The sequence below is a fragment of the Agelaius tricolor genome, unplaced genomic scaffold (assembly GCF_023055355.1).
Source record: "Agelaius tricolor isolate 1412-34295 unplaced genomic scaffold, bAgeTri1.0.p SCAF_10, whole genome shotgun sequence".
NCBI lineage: Eukaryota > Metazoa > Chordata > Aves > Passeriformes > Icteridae > Agelaius > Agelaius tricolor.
The window spans coordinates 25,004,895-25,026,698 of NW_027269270.1; the positions used below are offsets into that span (position 1 = coordinate 25,004,895).

General features: G+C 39.3%; 1 protein-coding gene across 1 annotated transcript in view; it reads right to left on the reverse strand.

Moving 5' to 3' along the window:
- The window catches only part of HSPBAP1 (HSPB1 associated protein 1), a 37,401-nt gene that overhangs the window by 14,555 nt on the left and 1,042 nt on the right, over positions 1-21,804 (reverse strand). Inside the window, exons 2-4 of the mRNA XM_071435276.1 lie at positions 11,468-11,653; positions 5,758-5,942; positions 1,846-1,982 (exon numbers count right to left, since the gene is read on the reverse strand). Coding sequence (XP_071291377.1) covers positions 1,846-1,982; positions 5,758-5,942; positions 11,468-11,653 — 508 coding nt within the window. The remainder of the gene's footprint in view (positions 1-1,845; positions 1,983-5,757; positions 5,943-11,467; positions 11,654-21,804) is intronic.

Genomic DNA, 21,804 nt, shown 5'->3' on the forward strand with positions numbered 1-21,804 from the left:
AGGAACAGAAGAGATAGGAATAGCAGGACAGTCAGAACTACAGAGACCAGCACAGATGCAAGTGCCATAGGCTGCTGATATTTCTTGGTAATTACCAAAGCAACTGCTGGATGCAAGCATAAAACCACTTCTCCTGAAACTCAATCCTTATTGCAACTTTATTTTGCCCTCCAAGCTAGATTCTCTGAGGGGGCAGAGAATGACTAGGTTAGGAGGCTCAGGGTTAATCCTGCAGGCTCACGGCAAAGCAATATCATAAAGCAAAAAATTAAGAAGCCTAAGGGATGCAAGGAGGAAATTCAAGATAGCAACAAAGGGCTAAGGAGCTGTCCCTGGCTTTCCTGCAAAGGCAAATCTATTTAAGTTTAGCATAAGCTTATATTCTGTTACAAAGCCTGTCTTGTTTGTGAGTCTCAAAAGGGAATCTTTCTGCTCTGAAGAAGCACAGGATTCACAAGCTTGTGGAAGTTTGCAATCTATTTACAGGCTTTGTTCTTAAGAGGAAAACAACTTTGTCTTTTCAGGCTGTGCAAGGGCTTTGGATTTTTTTCCCTGAGAGGAAAAAGGATTTTGGTCTACTTGAGGGGGAGGAAGTGCCTTGGGAAGGTGGACAGAATTGCTGCATGATGCTGGAACTCTGGCTCGAGTTCAACATCTGAAGGTAGAGATTGAAGAGGCTTGGCAGGTATTGTGTCTTCTACATCACTGTACTTATTTAGTACACCCAGTATTTAAGTGGATCCTTAGAAGATTATGGCATTTAAGTCTCATGGTTTTCATTGAGATTTCTGGCTCCTGAATACACTAAAGTGTCTGGACTTCAATGCACAATGCTTACTGATGTGATCTGAAGTCCACAGGACTGGCTGCAGCACAGCAGTGCTGAGGGAGGCTTCTAGAATATCTCTGCTGCATATCCACCCAAGGACCTCAAGGCTGTTTGCAAACATAAATGAAAACCCTACACAGAGTTACCCTTCTTAGGGATAAGATGATGACAAATTCATTTGCCTCAGGCCTTAAAGCCAGTCAGCATGTGATGCTGCTCAGCTAAAAGGCAACACACCTGACTTCCAATCCTGCACCTTAATCACACCACCACAGTCTTACTGTTCTATAAAATGGCAGAGTAATTAATCCCATTGAAAAACTCCTAGCAAATTTCTCCTTCCACTCTATACTATCAACCATAGAAAGTGTGTGCAACTTGTTCTGTTACTCTAGCACTTACTCTAGCAATAATAGATAACAACCCAAAAACCAAAAAAAACCCACCAACCCTGAAGCCAATATACAAGGAAAGGAGAAAAAAAAAAGAATGGAAAAAAAAAAAAAAGACAGCATGCAAACAGGCAGAAAGATACAGCAACAGCCACATGCTCCCAAATGAGTTTGGAGCCTCAAATGTCCCTTTCAACTTTGCTCACAGCTGGCTGCTCCCATCCTGATGGTCCCCTTTTAAATTAATTCTAGCAGGCTATTAGAGGCTCTTGCACAGACAATATTGTAAAAGTCTAAAGTAGTTTATTTCTATTTTGTTTGGTTTTTTTTTATTTTTAACTCTTTTATCTCCTAATTCCAAATTCCTGAATTCATAACTACTAGGAAGATTAAAGTGTTTATAATTGGACCATATTACACACAGACTAGAAAATAAAATTGTGTCAACTCCAGAATGCCCTGAAGTTCTGCCATTTCCTGTAGAACCATTATTATGCTCTTCAATCATTGAGAACTCAGAAAACTGAAATAATCAGAACCTAGAATTGATACTAAAAAGAGTCCAAAACTAACTTTATGCACAGTATAGCTCTCCCCTGTATTTACTGTATGTACACTTGTTACCTTCCTTGTACTTGCAAGACCAAGTTGCAGCCATAGGAGTCCAAGTGGCAGGGGGTGTTTGCTCCTTCAGAACCAATCCACAGTGTGCTCTCTTTTCCACTTCTTCCAGGAAAACCAAAGTCAGACCACCTTACATCCTACAGCAACAAAAAGGTTTATTTATGTAAGCTGTTGAACTGATTGACATCCTATCCTTAGTTCTGAGAGTCTTCTGTCTTCTCCTTCCATTGCTCATCACTCTTTATCCACTGCAGCTGTTTTTCCCTGGTTGGGTTCTGAAGCATGCACAGTCTGTTTCCCTTCCTCCAAAATTCTCATCCCCACCTTTCATATCACTCAAGTTACTCATTTGCTCTACAGAAGGGCTGCCCAAATTCTCATGGGGCTTCTTTTCCTTTTGAAACACTCTTTTTTTTTCTTTCTCCACCCTTAACCATCCACCCAAGCTCAGGATTGCTTTTTGAAAAATTCTTATATATGGCACTTAAAAAGATAATGAAAGGAAAGAAAAATCCCTATTCCCTTTTCAAGCGATTGATAATCTATGTGGAATTTTTGCTCTCTCCTTGCTCCTATTTCAGCTTTCTCCACGTAGTCTGGGAACACAGGCTTTACCCCATCTGTGACCCAGTGTTATGCCAGGTTAAGTTTCTTATTATTTAATGGACACAATTGCAACTGCAGAGGCAGTGAACTTAAAACAACTTGATGACAGGGTAAGAAAGGGCAGAACAGGTGTGCTCATATTATGAACACAGTGCTGGATCTTTCCAGTCTGTTGATCCTCACACAAGCAATCCCTTGGGGCTGACAGTTGGAAAGAGGCACAGTGAGGCATTTTTCAGACAATCCAAGGAGTTTGCAGAATGGTTCTGTGTAGCTTGGATAAAGCTTTCCCATTTATCTACAGCTCTCCCTGCCACCTGCAGGGCCTGATCATTTGTTTATTGGAAAGCACTTGAGGAATACTGGCCAGAGATACTGGCACCTTTTGGCTGGAGCCCCAGACTGAGCCTTAGGAAACAGAGATTAAATTTCTGGCTTCCTGATGGTCTTGGGCAAATCGCTTCATCTCCGAGTTTTATTTTTCCCATCTTGAAAAGGAAGATAATGGTATTTGTTCCATTTCAGTAAAGCACTTTGGGGTCATTCACATCACCTAACTTTAGGAACCTAATTTAATCTTGGCTCCTGCTCTAGTCAAAGCACTCTCAATCAAGCCTTGGAAAAGCCTCTCTCTTTCTGCTGTCTATAAAGAGAAAATAGGAGTCTAGGAGTCCTAATTTAAGTATGTAAGCTTGCTGCTTGCAGACAGGTAGATGACTATCCTTTTTTAAGATCTATGGATGAGGAAAACAACAGCTAGACATTATAAGGATGACTTCACCACGACTCTGCATCGGGAGACCCTCAAAGTGAGTGATAGCCTTCCCAAAAATTAGGTGTTGCTAAAGATTCTGAATTTCAGAGTTATTGATTTTAAAGATATCATTTGAAAAAAATGCAGAAGTGTAATATAAACATTTGTCAAAGACAGCAAAAGATCAAAAAGAAAAAGTTGCTCCTATAGATTTCAGCAGGCATAAGATTTGAAATTCAATCCAACTACTTCAGTGAAAAAGTTAAGTGTAGCACCATTTCTACACTTTAATCTCACACCTAAATAGTTTTTATATTTTGTTACAATTTAAGTGAAAAGAAAGCACACATAATCAATATCAGATTTAAAAGAACTTTTTGAAAATGCTCCTGCTGTAGTAAATAGTTGAAGCAATTATGGGTAAAATAGTTTTTAACCAATGAACTGAAAAGGAACTGGTAGTATTACTGAAATCTTGTCACACTAGGTTCCTTTTCTACAATAAAAAGCCACAGTGAGAAGAAATGCACTAAAAGGTGTTCCAACCATAACAGATGGCACATTACTTGTAATATATATTTATTTCATTTGCTGCTTATAATGAAGTTAATCTGTACCCGTATGTCACTTTAAAAGGTCTCATTTCTATTTAAACTTCATGCATGTATCTTGCTCCTGATTTATATCTCAAATTCTGTAATGAAATATCAACTGAACAAAAAATGTAAGATGCTAGATATTGCTCATAGATTAGAATAATGGAATCATTACCTTAGCCCACACAACTGTAAATGATAAACAGTGCAATCTAAATTTCAAACAACTTCTAAATGGCCCTATTAATCACTATAAATAACAGTGCAGTTGGCCTTCTTTTCCCCTTCAAATAACCTCACGTAAATCTAAATAAAATCTAGAAGGAAAAAAAAGGAATTGTCATCAAATTCACACAAGAATGGAAGAGAATTTCTACAAAGAACTCCTTTGGCTGGTATAAATTTTGTAGCAGTGTTTCAAAAGCCATGTGAGTGTGGAACTGATGGATGCATTTCTCTCCCATGCCTGTGAAAATGGCAGATGACACACACCATATTTGCTTGCATAACACCACCAAGTCTTTCCTTCCCAGATTCTGCTTTTCAAAAAAATCCATGGCATAACCATTACGTGTGTCTGCTCTAAAATTGCAGTACAATCTGTTGTGTGTTAGGTCAGGTGATCAGGTTGTGGCATGGCACCTGCACAGAAATGCAATTCCTGGAGGCCCAACTTTGTTCTTGAATGGGGGCAAGGAAAAGAAAGAGGCAGAAAAATGGTTGTTTCCTTCAAGTGTGAAGGAAGCAGAAGGATATTCAGGACTTCTGAGCTGCTATTGGCTTGTGCTGGAAGACATATCATGGAAATGCTGTCTGTGGAAGCAGAAAAAGAGAAGACCTAGACAGGACCACAGAGAAAGTTATGCAAAGATCTGGGGAAGCCTGAAACATCCCTGGATCTCCCAGTTTAGTTCAGACAACACAAACCAGCCCAAGGTTATATGATGCTGGTTATGTTTCAGCGTGTTCAGGAAGGGAAGGGGGAAAGAAAGGTAAGATGATCTCTGTGCCCAATCCTTACCTTCCGGCCCAATGGAAAGTCGGAAAAGTCTGAAAGCCTTAAAAAGACTGATCACTGAAAGACACCAGTTTTACTGGCACAAAAGAATAAAATACATATGAGGAACATGGGAAATGCTTTCTGAGGAAATAATTAATTTGAGGGGGCTTATCAGTTCATACTCATTGTCACCCCAGTGATACAGTGATTTTACAGGGAATTATGATTCCATTTTCACCTTTCAAAGTATAGAAATGAATAAGGCTTTACTTACTCTTTCTTTATATCTTTTGAAGAAGTACACCTTTTGTATAGCTATCCTTAATTTTGCCCTCTTACAATTTGCAAGGAGAAGTAGCAGGAATGTAGATGAAGCAAGACATGGAAATAGGAGATAGGCACAGAGAAAATAAAAGGAAATACCTTGGGTAGCTGTCCTACTGTGTATGGTAATTGCATACTTCCATGGACAGGTTACTTCCTGTATTTAATTGCCTCCACAGAATCTCTCCTCCTCACAAACAGTTAATCTAATTATATTAAGGAAAGGAGCTAAGCTACTTAAGAAAATGAGCCACAAGGCAAAACATGGAGCAAAGCCATGTTACAGCCTTGTTACTACAATGAAATACATGCCATCAATCCTCCCTCCTGAGTGGAGCTGTTAATTTGGGTACCACTTGGGTGTTAGGTGGATCTGGCCTAAATGGGAAGAGAGTAATGCCAGGCTGGTAATTATTTTTTGTCACTTGGGGTGGTGTTTCTAAATTTATAAGGAGACCCAGAACTTTGATGGCTGCCACTTGGCAGATTTCAGTTTGCCTGAGAGCTAATACCTTTTATTTCAGAATTTTAAAGTAAGTGGCCAAAGGAGCAGAGAGGGATAGCAGTAGACGTTTCAGAAGCTACATTAGATAATTTGCAGTGGTTCAACTAGGAAAGAGATAATGTTTTACCTGGAAAATTTCTGGCTTGTCTTCAAATATCCTGGCAATGTACTTGTAGTCAGCGTAAGCCCAGTATTTGGAGTAATCATAACAACTGAATGGTCCAGAGAGACAAGAAGGCTGCCCACAACTCCAAGCCAAAAACTCCTCAAGTGTAGCTTCCACATAGCTACAACTGGTTTCAAACTGGGGAACTAGAGCAACAAAAGAAAAATCAAATATTACATGAGCATTGAGCATAGAACCAGTAAAAATAATACAGGTTCTCTCAGCTGTGGTTAAATGGAACATCAGATACAAATCTGACTAGGTAGCTTGACTCTGGTCAATAAAATGGTTCTCATGACCTAATTCATAAGTAAAGTCTGAGACTATTGCTTTTTCATTAAGGTTTAATTGAATGGCTGTTACCTTGAACTTGCTGTGAGACAAAAGCAGACCAATAGTTAGTGTTGTTCTTCAGCACAGTAACTCAATAACACGCCCAAGTTCACTAAACAGCTTTGCTTCATCTCCCTTCCTAAGTGTGAGCTGAAAATGTGCACATCAAGTGTTTCTGTATCCTTTATTTTGTCTCCATAGATTTATGTAGATGGACATGTTCATCTTACCCTTTCCCTGAAGCAATGACCAAACCAGTGTGGTCATGCATAGAAAGTGAGGTATGGAACCACACAGATGCTGCCAATGATCCATCTAAAATGCTGTGTGCCCTTATTTTTCATTTGGGACTGACAAAAGCATATTGCAGTGTTCCTTGGCAGACACAGAAAGTGTTTACCAGCAGGGTTTTGCTCCCAGCATGCTTTGGTCAGGCTGACAGATACAGCCTTTCAGCTCAAGGTCAGGTCACTTGGAAGGCCTGTAAAGTAACCCACATCACAGTATATTTTAATTGCAGTTAATCAGAGATCTTCATTTCCTGCCACCACTAATTGTGCCATCTTCAAAGAGACTTACCCAGTGTTAAAAAAAATATTACTTTACTATAACTATTACTGGGGAAAAATTACTGCAGCCTGCATGAATGACAATGACAGAGCTGCAATTTAATCTTGTGTAACTTGCATAGAGCTGCACAGAAATGGGATCCTTTCACTGCTGTGCAGCAGCAGCTCTTGGTTCTTTACCACTTTCATTTCGTTACTGCAGCAGTTCTCACAGAGTCTCATACAGCTTTTACAAACCTTTATCACTATTATTTTCCATTGTAGTAGCATAGGTAGTAGTTTCCTTCCCACTACTATCAAATCATTACCTAAAAGTGTCAGTGGATAGGCTCCCTACCTAAGGACTGCATACAAGACATATAAATCACTTGCAAGTCACAAAATCACAACCAAAACCCTCTGTATTGGATCCCATATCTGTGTTGCAGTCCCTCTCCTGATACCCAGGTTTTAATGCAATGTTTATCATTTTACTATAAGGTGGTCTGACAGAAAGATTAGACAAAAGAGGCACTACTGAGGGTGCCTCAATATCTGTATTCCTTTCATGAGAAAAAAAGAGGACACTTTTTCACTTCATGACACTCTTAGGACACTGCCTATTTTCCAAGATAACTCAGAAGCAAATGTTTTAAAGGCAAGAAATATGCTCTTTCTACCTCACAGCATATTTCACTCTCAGTTTCATTTAAAAAAAATCCAACTATGAAAGGCAAGACTATCTTGTAGAATACAATCTCCTCAGGGCAGGGTTCTTGGTTTGATTTATACCTTATTCAGTACCAAGGTGTGGGTGCTTATGGAAAAATAAATAGTAATAAAAAACACATTTGGGCAATCTAGACAGTTTGCTTAAATGGGTTTGTAGGTTGTAGGCTGCAACAAGGGTGAAAATGTTAGCAATGAGCAACAGAAAGCAAGAACATTATTAACCAGCTTGCTAATACTTAATGATTTAAAGCTGAGGGTGTTTAGTGATTGACAAATTGCAGATTAAGCCATGCAAGTCTAAAGTAGGCTGCCAGTTCTGTCTGATGACATGGTACCTGAAAGTATAACAGTCCTCTACTTTCCCCTAATACCACAAATGGAAATTGGAGGGAAGGAGAGAAGGAAAACGTGGGGTTTAGAGAAGCAGCTCTCCTCCTTAGTTAAGGTCTGGTACTGACAGTTGCCAACATCTGTTCTTCTCAGAGTGTTTGCAATGTGTACTAAGGAAAATGTAGACAAAAAAGGTGTAATAGCCTTAGAAAACACCTAAAGCTCCATTAAGAATGCAAGTGAAATATCTTCTCCATTTCTTTAAAGAAAATCAAACCCCTATTCACAGCTGCTGGGGAATTAAATAATCCAAGCAAGGAATAGCCACTTCATACTATAACAAAGCACAGGCATACTCACAAACAAAAAAACCTGGCCATGCACATCCAAGTCCAGTAACCACTTCATATCTCAGCTTTATGCAACATTTAGTCAGTGTACAGTATTTGTACTGTATTTTCAGCCTCCTATTCAGCAACTGATTCTGCAGCCACCTTTGCAGTCTCCCTCTATATCAAACCTCAGAGATCTGAATTCTTTTGCCATCCTTAGTGATAAAACCTCTTGGCAAGATGGTCAAGTTGCAGCCCTTTCCTATCCAACTGCACATCTGACAGCATCAGCTCTATCCAGGATCAGTGAAAGAAACATCCTCCAGAGATCCTGTGACTCAGAAACTGATTAGCATGACAGCTTCTTGTTCTCTCCAGCTTCTTCACAGTAAACTCATTGTTGATTCATTTTACTATGCAACCACCAAAAACGGTCAAAAAAGAAATGGCTGCATACAGAAGTGAATTCTGTGTAAGTTTTCTTCTTCTTTGTGCTGGTGTGCTCCAGATAGCCATCAGAAACAACGGCTCTAATGCCACATTTTCTCTGTCAGAAACAAAACTTCTGAAGCTTTGGCCTATCCCTTATCCCACATCAGAAAAATAAATCTTTTAGTGTGGCTAAAACCAGATGGGTAGGGATTACCTGATTAATAGCATCTTCACTGTTCTTGTAATGAACTTTGGTACTCTCTTTGAAGGTATCTTTTGTCAATGCTAAGTCCTCTGATTGTAGTTCTTTCCCTTTCTTATGGACACAAACTGTTTAACTTGTGTAATCAGACAGAATACTATAAAAAAACACACTTTAGTACAAATAATATATACAGATAATACTGCTAGCTCTCACATTTTTCCATGTTTCAAATGTGCAATCCACATTGATATGCTTCAGAAGTTACAAACTAGTAAGAAAAGCAAATATAAAATCCTTGCTACTCCCACCAAGTTCCCCATTTGCAATTCTCACTTTTTTACATTAAGGAATCTTCAGCTTGGGAAACCCATCCAGATGCAGATGTGGCACTAAAGAAAGATGAGGAGTTGCTGTAGTAAGAGATGTCCATGAATTTTGAGTTTTCCAGATGAACCTCACCTAAATAACCTCAGAAAATCTGAAGTTGCCATTTCAGAGTGTCACCAGAATGTGCCTTTAAGCAGGAGAGTGGATTTTTTCTTCTGCATTTCCAATTCCATAGTAGGAGTGTCCCACCTAATCTTAAGGCAATAAACCTCTTGGATATGGAAGGAATATTGAGAGAGAGAGATCAATGCAATTTTAGTTGTGTTCTAAAATACAAATTCTGTTCTCTCTCAGAGCAGATGACTGGCTCCATTTCACCTAGGAAAGTTAGCAGGAACAATAAGAAAGAGAGGCCCTCATTAAAAGTAGTTTTAAGCATGCAATAGTGAGATCAACCACCTTCCAAATGACAGTGGCACATGGAATGTATTACATTATTTCAGACTCTGAGATGGCTTGGATAATGGCTTCACTAATATATTCTTATATTGAAAATTTTTTATGGCATCACAGGTCTCATTCAGTTACAGTATAACCCCTGAAGGCTGTACCAATCTCCTCAAAGACAATTCCAACCAACATTACCACATAATGGAGGCTCCTGGAGACAAACTGATTGCTGCACAGGGATAAATGCCTTTAGGAAAAAGCAAAATGCAGTTAGATGCTTCAAGATATAAATTCCAATTTAAATCCACTCTGTATCTCTAGTGACTACAAGTTATTGTTAAGTGATGACTCTTATCTACTCAGTTGGTAGCATCAATCTGTCACTTAGCTACATAACACTCCATCAGTCCCATCAGAAACTCTGCCAGTTGGAACATCCATCTGGCTCTCAAAAAGTGCCTACTAATTAATGGAGAGTAGGATCAAAACTACTCTTTTACCTGGTAGGCCTTGTGTGTTACAACTCAGATATATTAGCAAGGTATAAGGTAACAAGGTATATAGGTAACAAGGAATGTGTCATATATATATATAAATTAAAAAAAAAAATGCTACACCTTCTCTATTGGCAATGGGATGCATTTCACACTTAGTGCAAGAATTAGGTGGTACCTCACTGAACAACAGAGATATTGCTATGAAGATGTGTACCAAGGTTTTAATTCTACACCTCAGCTTTCCCATCTGTAGAAAGTGAGTAAATAATATCTGTTCCCCCCAGGAATGGCACAGAAATCATTAATCCATGCTGGTAAAATGCTTTGAAATCCTAACACGCCAAGCATTTTCCCTCTAACACTTCTGTTTCATCACTTCTCTTGCAAAAATTGAACATGAAATAACATGGTCATGATGCTGTGAAGAAAGCAAATTTCACAGTGTTAAGTAAGATAGTATGATGTAATCCCACCACTTTCACTGGAACTGGCAGACCCTCATCTGGAGTCTTTGTGCAGACTCTGCATTCCAAGAAAGAGGAAGTCCAACTGAAAAAGGTTAGAAGACTACAGAAAGAATAGTTGGGTAGGGTCTAAGAGCCTATGACATATTAAATATTTTTAAAGTGGATTTTTCTGGCCTAAGGGTTAAAAAAGATCCTAAAGTTAGTCAAGATACTTTATAGGCAGAAGGGAGAAAGTGCATGGCAAAATGTATTTTGGTATGTCATTGGGAGGGCAAAGGCTGTAAAGGGCAGGGATAAAGCAGTGCAGAACCTTTCAAGTAGACAGCAGACAGAACATGTTTCTTCTGTCTTCCCCCATGGTATGAAACTCAGTCTGTCCAAGGACACACTACTGTGTGCCTACAGACAGAGATGAAGTTGTAGTATTTAAAATCCAGTTGGAAAATTGTCTTTCTCCCATGGCATGTTCCAAGATGTATGAGTGAACCTGGAGGGTTAGCAGTGAAATTACTGCACTGGTGTCAAATGATTTTCTTAATGCTTTATACTTCCATCATGTCTTCCATCACAGGACCTTAAAGTACTGAAAATCACCTAAGTCTTAAAAACCTATGGAGGAAGGTGAGAATTACCACCATATAGATAAATACCCCAAGTCTGGCTAATTATTTGGCTAATTTCTTAACACAGTCAGGCGGATGGATATGGAAACTCAGCTCATGTGAACAATCTAATCATGTGTAAGACTGGGACCAAACACACACACTACAAAGCAAGGAAGGAACACTGAGAGCCTTGGTTCTTAAATGCTGGTGTTACCCACCACACCTCCTACTGAGAATAAACACATGAGAAAGAGAAGGGAGAGTTCTACTGCTGGCCAGATCCCATTCCTAAAAACAAAGCCTGCAATGAAAAGCAATACATTAGAGGAAGAACAGTTATAATGAAAAGGCAGATAATTGCAGGACCTGGAAAAGAGACTTGTGACATTAATGCCTGTCCACCTCATTCTCACCTAAATCCACTGTCTTCAGGCCCAGCCTAAACTGGATTGTCTTTCCCTCCAACACAGCAGAAAGGTATTCCACATTCCAGTGCAGGGCTGGCCAGTTGCCAGCCATCTTACAGAAGACTGCAGGTTGCTGTAGAGACATCACAATTTCCTTGGTTTTCTCAGGAGTAAATGGTTTGACATCTTCATCTATGTAAAGAAAAAAAAAAACAGATGGGGATGATTTATCATACATGAAGTTTTACCTTTCATCTTCAATGGGACAGAAAAAAATAAGAACTAAGACCTCCTTTGTTTATGACTGATTGTTTTATTACATTTGTAGATTTTTTTAAAAATCAAAGTTGTACTGGAGACAACTGCAAAGACTGGAAACTAAAATTAAAGTTTAAAGCTTTGTATTAGCACATAAAATATAAAGCAAAAAATAAAAATAGGCACATGCTTAGAATTTGCACTTGTATCTTAGGCAATATAGCACTGTAGCCAAACTGCTTAGAAATAGGCTAACAATAAAACAAACCTGCAAATAATGTTCAGAGTTTAGAGAACATAAATTTAATGAGTAGCAGTTTTTCTGCATGGGATTCTTTCCAAAATTGTAGTATATTGTCAGAGGTAGCAAAAACGGGCTCTCCATGTGTTCTCTTTAAACTGAGGAACAGTAGCACAACCAATCAGCAGGTATTTTTGAAGTGTTTTAAAATTTCATCAACAGAATTTTAGAAAAAAGGAAATGATGCCAATCCGAGAACTAAACTAACCCAAGATTTCCATTTATTCCTTTGCTGTTTAGACATTTATATGTCCCACTGAAACTGTCAAGCTGAAATGCTGGCAATCTTGAATTAACTCAGCACTTTCAGAACAACTTTTCTTTAGGGAGATATTCAGAGGGAAAATCTGGAGTTTTTTAAAAGGAATGACATCTCTGTAGAGCAGAAGAGGTGGACTACAGCTTCAGATCATAAAAAATTCCATTCATTATTTTAACCTCTATTGAATTTAACTCATCCAGAATTTTTATCTGTATAATGGCTAAGATTTAACATGCTGAATTGATACACATGGCTCCTTGTGACTTCCAGCAGTTTATTTTAAACAAACAAACCAATTCAATTCAATCATTGTATTTAGGGGTCAAATGACGGTCTGGCATACACGGTGAGTTAAATACAGGCCAAGAAAATTTCCTTCCCCTCTGGGTGCTAATTTTGCCTGTCATTCCTCCCCATGTATGGGAAATAGCAGAGAACCATCCAGTGGCACATGGGGCAATCCTGTGGAGCCAGCTGGGGGAAACACAAGATGACCCACTGGGAACAATGTCACTGAGAAAAGTTTTTCAGTATTAATTTAAATGCAACAAAAATCCAAAATAAATCTATGAATGCTGAAGCGGGAATGACAGGAGTAAGAGGTGTCCTGTGCATGCTGTGTGCTGTATCTTGTTGGTAACTTTTCTGAGTCCCTCCTCTTTTGACAGGGTTTATACTCCCACATAGCTGTGCTTTTTGGCTTTCTAAATTAGGCTGCTATCTTGACACAAACTCAGTGGGAGGTATTGAGGCTGGGCTTTCCTAGAGTCAATGGGTCTCTTATTCCACAACCTTCCAGGGAAACCAAATCCCTCACTTTTCCCTCATGAAAACTCCATAGTGAAGCTTTAAAACTAAAGACCTCTGGTATTTCATCTTCATGGAACATAATTTTAAATGGCTTCTCTTTCCTAAGGCAGACGACAGGAGGGAGCTTGGATTTTGGTTTGTTTTCCACATTTGCTCTCCTAGGCAGAGCAACACTTGACAGGATGGTGTTGCTGTGACACAGGGATGTCTCTGACACTTGGCCTTCAGTCTCACACCCAGCAGCTGACACAACCAGGACATAAGGAGCCTCACAGGGACCGTATGGCTCACCATATGCTCTTCCCCACCCCTGAGGAGGCTCTGGGCTTCCCGAGGAGAGGTTGGCACACCTGGGGGAGCAGCTCCAGAGCAGGCAGAAAGGCCATCTGCAGACACAGGGCACGTGCTGCAGCCACCAGGAGCTGCCTGGAGGCATGGCAAGAGGGGAAAGCTCAGCATGTTTATTCACAGCCATTCTGGTCAAGAGCTACCACGAGACTTGGTCCAGATCTGAACACTCCCAGGGGGTTTATAAAACTTCTGTCTTTCACCAGTGCAATTATAATATTGCACAGAGGTGCTTTCACCATGTGGGAGCTGGCAGGCCTTACCTACCTTTCAGATTTTCCAGCTCATAAAAATGAAATCACTTCTGCTTAGGCCATGTTTATCACTGCATGGCTGTCTTTTTAAATACTCAGGGCTTTTTTTGCTTTAAGGGCACTGCATTTAAATATTTTAGAGGATGTAAATGCAAATAAATGCAAGAAACCAGTGACACCTTTTTGGAGGATTTTGTAAAGCTGACTTTTATTGCAAAAGTTTCAGGTTTATCCTGTAACTTCAATGAACAGTTGGGATGTACTACAAAAGCAGAAATTTTACTGGAAGAGACAGGAAGACTCTTTGAAGCCTACTGTTGATTCTGTGTGGCTTTCTAATGTGATTTCCACATGCACATCATGCTTTTGCAAGGTGTGGTTTTAACCACAGGGCATACACACACAGTGGGAAGCTCAGAGCTGAACCTACTGGGAGAGTAGGCTACTGGCAAACAAAAAATCACAATTAGGCTAAATAGCCTCTCCTCTACTGAATGATTGTCATGTCACCATGTTCAGTTTTAAACATATTTCCCTAAAAATCAATAAAAAACGAAAGAGGACAGTCTGTCTTGCTAAGATGCTAATAATTCCTATCTTCAAACAGTATTAAAATCTTTGTTAAATAAGTATATATCTTCTCCTGATATAGATAATCACATACAATACATATAATGTACAGTGACATCTGAAACATTTTAGAAAATTTAACGACTTAAATAAATATACATTAGGGATTTTTGCAAAGACAAATGCAGATTCTTGCTAGATCTGTGTGAAGAATCTGTGTCTTGATTTGCCTTTGTATATTTCTTGGTGAGAACAGAGTCAGCTAAATGTAATTCTTTCCCTATAACACTTGTCATGCATATCTAAGTGCCTGCTAGAGAAAAGACACTTGATAAAAGGTAAATATCATATAATACAGCAAATAGATATTATGATAATTTGGAGAACTCTGCTCAAGACCAACAGAGATTTCTGATGGAACCATATGCTGTAGGAGTGGGGAAAAGTAATTAAAAGAGATATCTGAAGATAGAAGATCTGAAGAGAGATTAGCAGGGCTATAGTTTAAAATAATAATTTCCTCAGTTATTGTTATCATAGTTTCACAAAAACCTTATAAACTGGGCTGTTGCTTCTTGGTATTTTTTAGCCTGAGATTGATGGTAATCGAGTCCAAGGCAAAACCTGAGGTTGTGTAGCATATATAAGCACATACAGTTTGGATACAGATGTGCACAAGTAAAAGGTGAACAAATAAAAAGAAGAAAAATATCCATTGCACATCTTAGGCATTAAATATCAAATTCCTAGGGGAGATTGGGTAGCAGGAAAGAACAGAAATGCATATTCCCTTGAAAAAGAAAAGCTCTGTGGGAGTCTTCATTTTCTCAGTTGTACTCTGATCCACAAGAGAAAAGGAATACTTCAGCTTAGCTCTTTCTATCAGGCTCAACAAATGGTGTGACTTCACAGCACAAAAGGAAGCAGGAATAATTTGTCTCATGTTTTGACTTTACTCAAGGCATGTACAGAATCCAACCAGGAACTGAAAAAATGAACCAAGTTTAAGCTCAAGTTTTGTAACTGTGGCAGCTTATATAATTGGCAAAAAACATAGGTGTTCTTTAGAAAGGCAACACCTGGCAAAATAGAGATCTCCCAATTAAAAAAAAAAAGAAAGCTCTCCAGTTGTCTTTACACAAAGTGCTGTCAAACATTAAGCCTCATCCAGACTTAGCACTGAGGGCAGGTAAAAGAAAAGTAATGAATTGCCCAAGTACTCTCCAGTAGACTTTGTGCTTCTGAAACAGAAAATAATTTAATGTTTCTGATTAACAATTTTTCTGAATAACTGAGTAGGGTTTGGGAATTAAGAGTTTAGCACAGCAGGCAGTCTAACTAAAAGTGGACTTGATCAAAGTTGTTCAGAAGTTAAATGTACAGTCATTAAAAAGCTAAATGTACTGTCATTCATTTAAAATAATTTAGCAAATTATAAGAGTTCATTAGTGCGTGGCAGTTGGCTTCTGCCAAAACACCCTGCTGCTTAAATATGAGATTTAATTGAGAGGTATTAAAATTATTTTCTAAAATAAGGAGTACAAGGAAATCCTGGTAATGTATTTGGTACATGCATCATCAAATTGTTTTTCTAGCAAATCTGTAATGCTCCCTTTTCCTTACTTCTTTTATTTAAAAAAAAATTAAGAAATAAAATTTAAAAATTACATTTTGAGTACATTAATACAGAGCAGCCAGGGGAGTAAAAAAAAATCACCTAACCTCCAGAATCTTAACTATTCAACAACCAGGAGTGGGAAAAGAGAATGTATGGAGGAAGACGAGCAAACTCCCCAAACCAAATATAAGTGACTTGCTTTGGAGGTCAGACTTAATAGTTTCACAGTACATTAATTCTGTAAATTAAAAAACCAACTTTAAATAATCTGCATGTGATTACAGCACTAGGCACTGTAATCAGCCTCCTCTGGGCAAACAGAATGCCTCCAAATATACATGTGTAGTTTTCAGGATTGGCTGCACCAACATCTAGGTATTACCTGCCAGCCAGCTATTGCTGTTGCTATTAGTTTTGGCTGTGGGAATGTTAATGCTGTGAATGCACACAGCCAGCAGGCAGCTACCCCACATGTGCAGATGTTTTGATACTGAAGGAGAGGTGGCAGCTACCCCAGATGTGCAGATGTTTTGGTTACTGAAGGAGAGGTGGCAGCTACCCCAGATGTGCAGATGTTTTGGTTACTGAAGGAGAGGTGGCAGCTACCCCAGATGTGCAGATGTTTTGGTTACTGAAGGAGAGGTGGCAGCTACCCCAGATGTGCAGATGTTTTGGTTACTGAAGGAGAGGTGGCAGTTGCATGGAGACTCTGGACAGACCAGTCTGCACTTGTCAGACTGGCAGCACAGCTCACTCTGGCAGCCTGCAGCCAACGCAGCCTTCCTTCCTCTCCAAGACTGCTACTGCAGAAGGAAGGCAGGCAAAGGAAGAAGAGAAAGAGGCTGAATGAGGAATTTGGACTCAATTTCCAGTGCTCCTGCGGCAGGGCTGAGCATCTTACAGTTTTTCTTACAGGAAGCTGAAGTGACTTCAGACGTGAAGTAAGATAGGAGTGGGAGCCATGCCCAAACCTCATCTTGCCCTTCCGATAAAGCAACGGGAATTGCGGCCAGACTCCTTAAGGGGGAGTAGGGGCTGAGCCCAGAACACAGCTCTGGGAGGGACCTCCCCCCGCCGCTCTAAATGACAGTGCATCATCTCAAGCACACGTTTAGGAAATTCTTCCCCTAAATGCCCTAAGCTCTTCCTCGAAAGCTCTTCCCCCCCCCCCCCCCCCCCCCGCATCAGGCCAGCTCCTGCCTGATGTCTCTCCTCCATCCTGCCGTGCAGGTTCAGAATGCAGTCCTGCCAGTTTCAGCTCATGAACTGAATTTTATTCAGGGCCACCATGCGCAAGTAACTGCAAATGACATCAGTGGAGTATTTTACACCCCAAAGTTATGTTAAGGAAATTCATTTTCAAAGACTGATGGTTTCCTCTCTTCCTGAAAACCTGAGAATTATGCAAATGAACTGAGTCACAGGATATTAGGCTTTAATTGGGAAGTACAGGGTGAAAATTTCCACCATTTCCTTGTGCTAGGACTGTCTCAGTGCAGCTCTCGTTGTCTCTGGTGCCAGCAAGAAGAGATAGTCATGGTGCTCTGGTACTGGTCTGTCCTTTGTGTCTCTGGTGCACATGTTTCTCATTTCTTATCAAACTGTGCCATTGTTCTCCTGTTGTCTTACATGGAAGCAGCAAGGGGTAACTTAATTACCTCTCTGCTATAATTAACAATGTAGACATTAGGGAGTTTGTTTCTGTTGGTCTAGTCAGGTTTAGCTGTCATACAATAGGTATGCTGTGAGCTCTGCAAATGAGTTGTCTGAAGACCTGATTGTCTGGGTTGGTGTTTGGGATCAAGTCCATATTGAGGACATAAAGCTCACAAAATGTTGTTTGTGTCTTTGAAAATGTGACCCTATCATGCAATTTCATTTAGAAAGAAGAGACTGAATTGATTATTTCTTTGTCTGTGCTTTTCTCAACAGGGACATATATGAATAAAGTTTAAACTATTCTGTGCTTTGTGATCACAGACACAATGAAATTCTTGGGAGAAGATATAGTAGCATGAGATGTTGGGTTCTTTAAAAAAGAGCAATGGTAAGGTAGTTTGGATATCTTGGTATAAAAGTGCAACTTTAACCTTTTGCAGTTTTATTATTTCGCTAATGTTCAGGGGGTTATATTAAAATTCTATGTAAAATTCATACTTTTGAAGACCAGACATAAAAGACATCATTCCTTCTAATACTAGTATTACATCAGACAATGTTGAGTGATATTAATGTTTAAAAAGACTATGAAAATACTGAAACTCTTCTACTTTAAGGAGTTTTCCCTATTTACTGATAGGTTGAAAAGTACTGAGTTTTGGTAGATTTTGCATATTGCAAGAAACTTCCACAATTCCAAAGCAGCAGCATTGTCATAGTTTGTTGTATAATTAAAGGTCACCTTCAGTCTCCAGAAATGCAGATGCAGCTGATTACAACAGGAGTTCATAGAGATCTGAGTAGAAACTTGGGCCTGCAATCCTTGATCTTCTCTGATATTTAGTCTTGGTGTTTACAGATACAGAAACTTCGCAGGCAGTTGTTATTTGAAAAAGAAAAGATAAAGGAAATCTCTGGAGGGAAAATGCTAAAGATACATTGACATCACTAGCAGCAGTTCATTGTATTACAAAGTTGTGAAATATGAGCTTCTATGTAAAAAGGCTGTGCTTTTTCAGATAAAGAAGAGTTTATGTTTAATAGTTATATTAAAAACCAGATCTAACCATGAACGTGTTAAGGTTGAAAATAAATTAGAAAACCTTGGTAGTTCACATTTTTGTGGGCTGTTTTGGTCAAGTGTATTCTTGACATTATGTCAAAGCAAAGCAATATTTTTACATGAATCAATATGATCTGGGTCATAATAAAACAATAAAATGAGACAACACAGGGGCAGTAGTCTGCTGAAGCTGGAGTTCCAACACAAACTCCCTAAAATGTCTAAGACATGGAGCCTGAAGGCTAAAGTGAGGTAGGGAAGTAGCCAACTAAATTACCTTGATGAAAGACATCATGTAGCTTCCACCTCCCCCTCAAAGATACAATCATCACTTAGATGTTCATCATTAAGAAGGTGATGAATGGCAGAACAAGCAGAAATGGAGCACAGAATGCTTTAAATGTGCTCAAAGCCCAGGTCAGATGTGACTTTTGCATATTCCTTTTGAGAGCTGCAGTAAAGAACCTGCAGTGTGGTGTACAGGTAATCTAGTGACATGTCTTTCATTAGCCAGCCGCAAAGGTAGACTCCACAAGAAAAGGTGGAAGATCCCACCTCTCCCTAGAGAATCTTACAATGGGCTCTGGCTCACCACAAACCTGGAATCATCTACACTACAATGGTCACTCTGCAGTGGGAATATACACAGTCTGCAATCAAAAGGTATAAATCAATTCCCCACTGGAAAACACTGAAGTTTGACTTTAAAACTGCTCTGCTTTCATAAGCTAAAGATGGGTCTGGTCTGTATTTTTGCTTCCTGTTGATTCTAAAAAAAAGGAAGCACTGTAAAACCTGAAGAACAAGGAAATCATTGTATGACATTAGAGCTGGAGTTTACATACTTCCCAATAAAAAAGAAAGGCAAGAAAATGTGCTGAATGAATATACAGATTGGAAGGTGCCCAAACCAGAGCAGATTTCAACCAACCTGTTCCTGAGCAACTAGAATAGAAACGATGTCAAAACTTGAGGAAGGAAGAACGGGATTTGCTCACACCTCACAGGCTCACCTTCAGAGGTGTTTTTCAAGATGAGGTATAAAGAACTCACCATTACAGATCCCTGCTACACCACTGTTGTTTATGGCAGCTCTGAAACTGCACTGTCACAATTCCAGCTGAAGTCTGGAAATTGACGGAAATCCCTGGTAAAGACAACTTTTTTTAGATCCTGAAAGGAATTTTCAGACTCTGCAAAATACTACTTTTCAATCTTTGAATTAATTTTGGGTTCTGCCCATTTTGTGCCAAAATGCTTCTAACCTTTATGGGCTATGCAATGACTTGCTGCTTGTCACATTGCAAGGTATGAGTTGACACAAGAAGGGACAAGATTTATACATGACATTAGGAGCTGCTGGGAGAGAGGTGTAAGAACCAAGGGGACCCAGGCATTCATTGACTCTCTGAAGTATGTAACACGGAGAGCAAAACCATGGTGACAGGAAAGAGCAAATGGCCCTTCCTAATGTGCTAGGAACTGGGGGTTGCCCCACAGGGGGATGCTCTCCTGGACTGCTGAGCACAACATTACATGACAGATGTGTTTTAGCTGAACTAGACTCTGCAGATGCCCCAAGGTGGTAACAAACCATCAAAGCCTCAGTTTATATTAAAAAGCCAATCTTAAATCGGCACACTGCAGGTGCCAACCTGCAAGCAGATCCACCAGGCCTGCCTCAGGGATGGCAAGAGAATTTGGAAGCAAGAACAGCCTCAGCCATGTAATTTTTGTCTAGCCACTAGTCTAGCAGAGCTCCAGGTGACCAACTCCTCCTAAGATGAATTCCTGAATGTTTTAGGTCAGACACAGGCAGACAGGCAGGAATATGGTCACACAACCACCTCAGAGCTTGCAGGTTGGAAATGAAGGCACCTACCAATGGACACACTATTGTGCTCAGGCAATTAGTACCTGCATGGGCATCTGTATCACAGTTTGGATCTAGGTGTCATTCTGTCCATGCAAGACCTGCTATAGACATGAAAGTTATGGGCCAGGAGAGAAAATAACCTTTCTGCTTGCCTGAATATATGTGCATTTCATCTGATAATATTCAAATCTCTTTAGCTACATTATAATGAGGTTAAAGCAAGAAAAATTTTCCCACCTCAAATATTACAAATGTCAGTAATGAGAACAGTAAAAATGTCACCACACGGAGAAAAGAGTGAAATTAGCATATTTAGGGGAGTATTATACCCATGAGTGAAATAATGCAATCAGCTAGCTGCAAGATAAAGCTAATTTGGTTTCCAACAGTTTATCAACAATACACTGCTCCTTTACATTAACAAATTTAACCAATACCATATCCTGCAAACAAGAATAATTCACACAGAATATTACACTGTGTTAATTAAATAGCTAGAATAGAAAAGGTCAGGCCATGACTGAAAGATGCGCATATGGGTTGTGAAGCTATGAAAAGATGGAGCGATTTCAAATCAAGCAATTAAAATAAATTATTTAAATCACCATTAAGTCAATAATAAATATACTTAAATATTTTTGAGCCTATTTTGACAGCCCCTTTAGTTTGTTGCTGTTTCTCAGAAATTTCTCTTTCCTGTTGACCCATGAGTCAAAATATCTTGCAACCCATCGTAAGATGAAGTGTCTTGGATAAGTTACCGAAGAGTTATCTTGCTTATATTCAAGTTTTCATTTGACCACGCAGATAATATGAGGCATGAGACAAGTTTTGCAGTTAAAAAGGACACTACAAAACCCCACTTGCCTTATTTCTTGATGGGTTTCCTGCCACTAGAACCATGAAACCTCCACAATTACTACAGTTAATTGAAAAATATTCAAAGAGAGAAGTGCTTTTTACACATTGTTTACTTCTGCAAATAGCAGCACTTTGTCTTTGGATGAATGCCAGCAAATCACTTAAATTACAGTTGTAACATACCCTTTTTTAATTGAAAGAACATTTTGGCATGGGCTAAACTATGCTGAGGTGGTAATGTATGAAAAAGACTTAGTAAAATGGGGAATTAATCTTATTTGGAGCTCCAAAGCACTACCAGAATATATATCAGTCATGAGGAAGTCTGAATCTCACCCTATGTTTTTACTGTACTTTTGTCACTACAGCTGTACACAGCAGCCTCAAATTTGAGTTTGCTGTATGTCCCCCATTATTTAATTGTGTGTGAATTTTATTTTTCATGGGGCATTTCCTGAAGTTT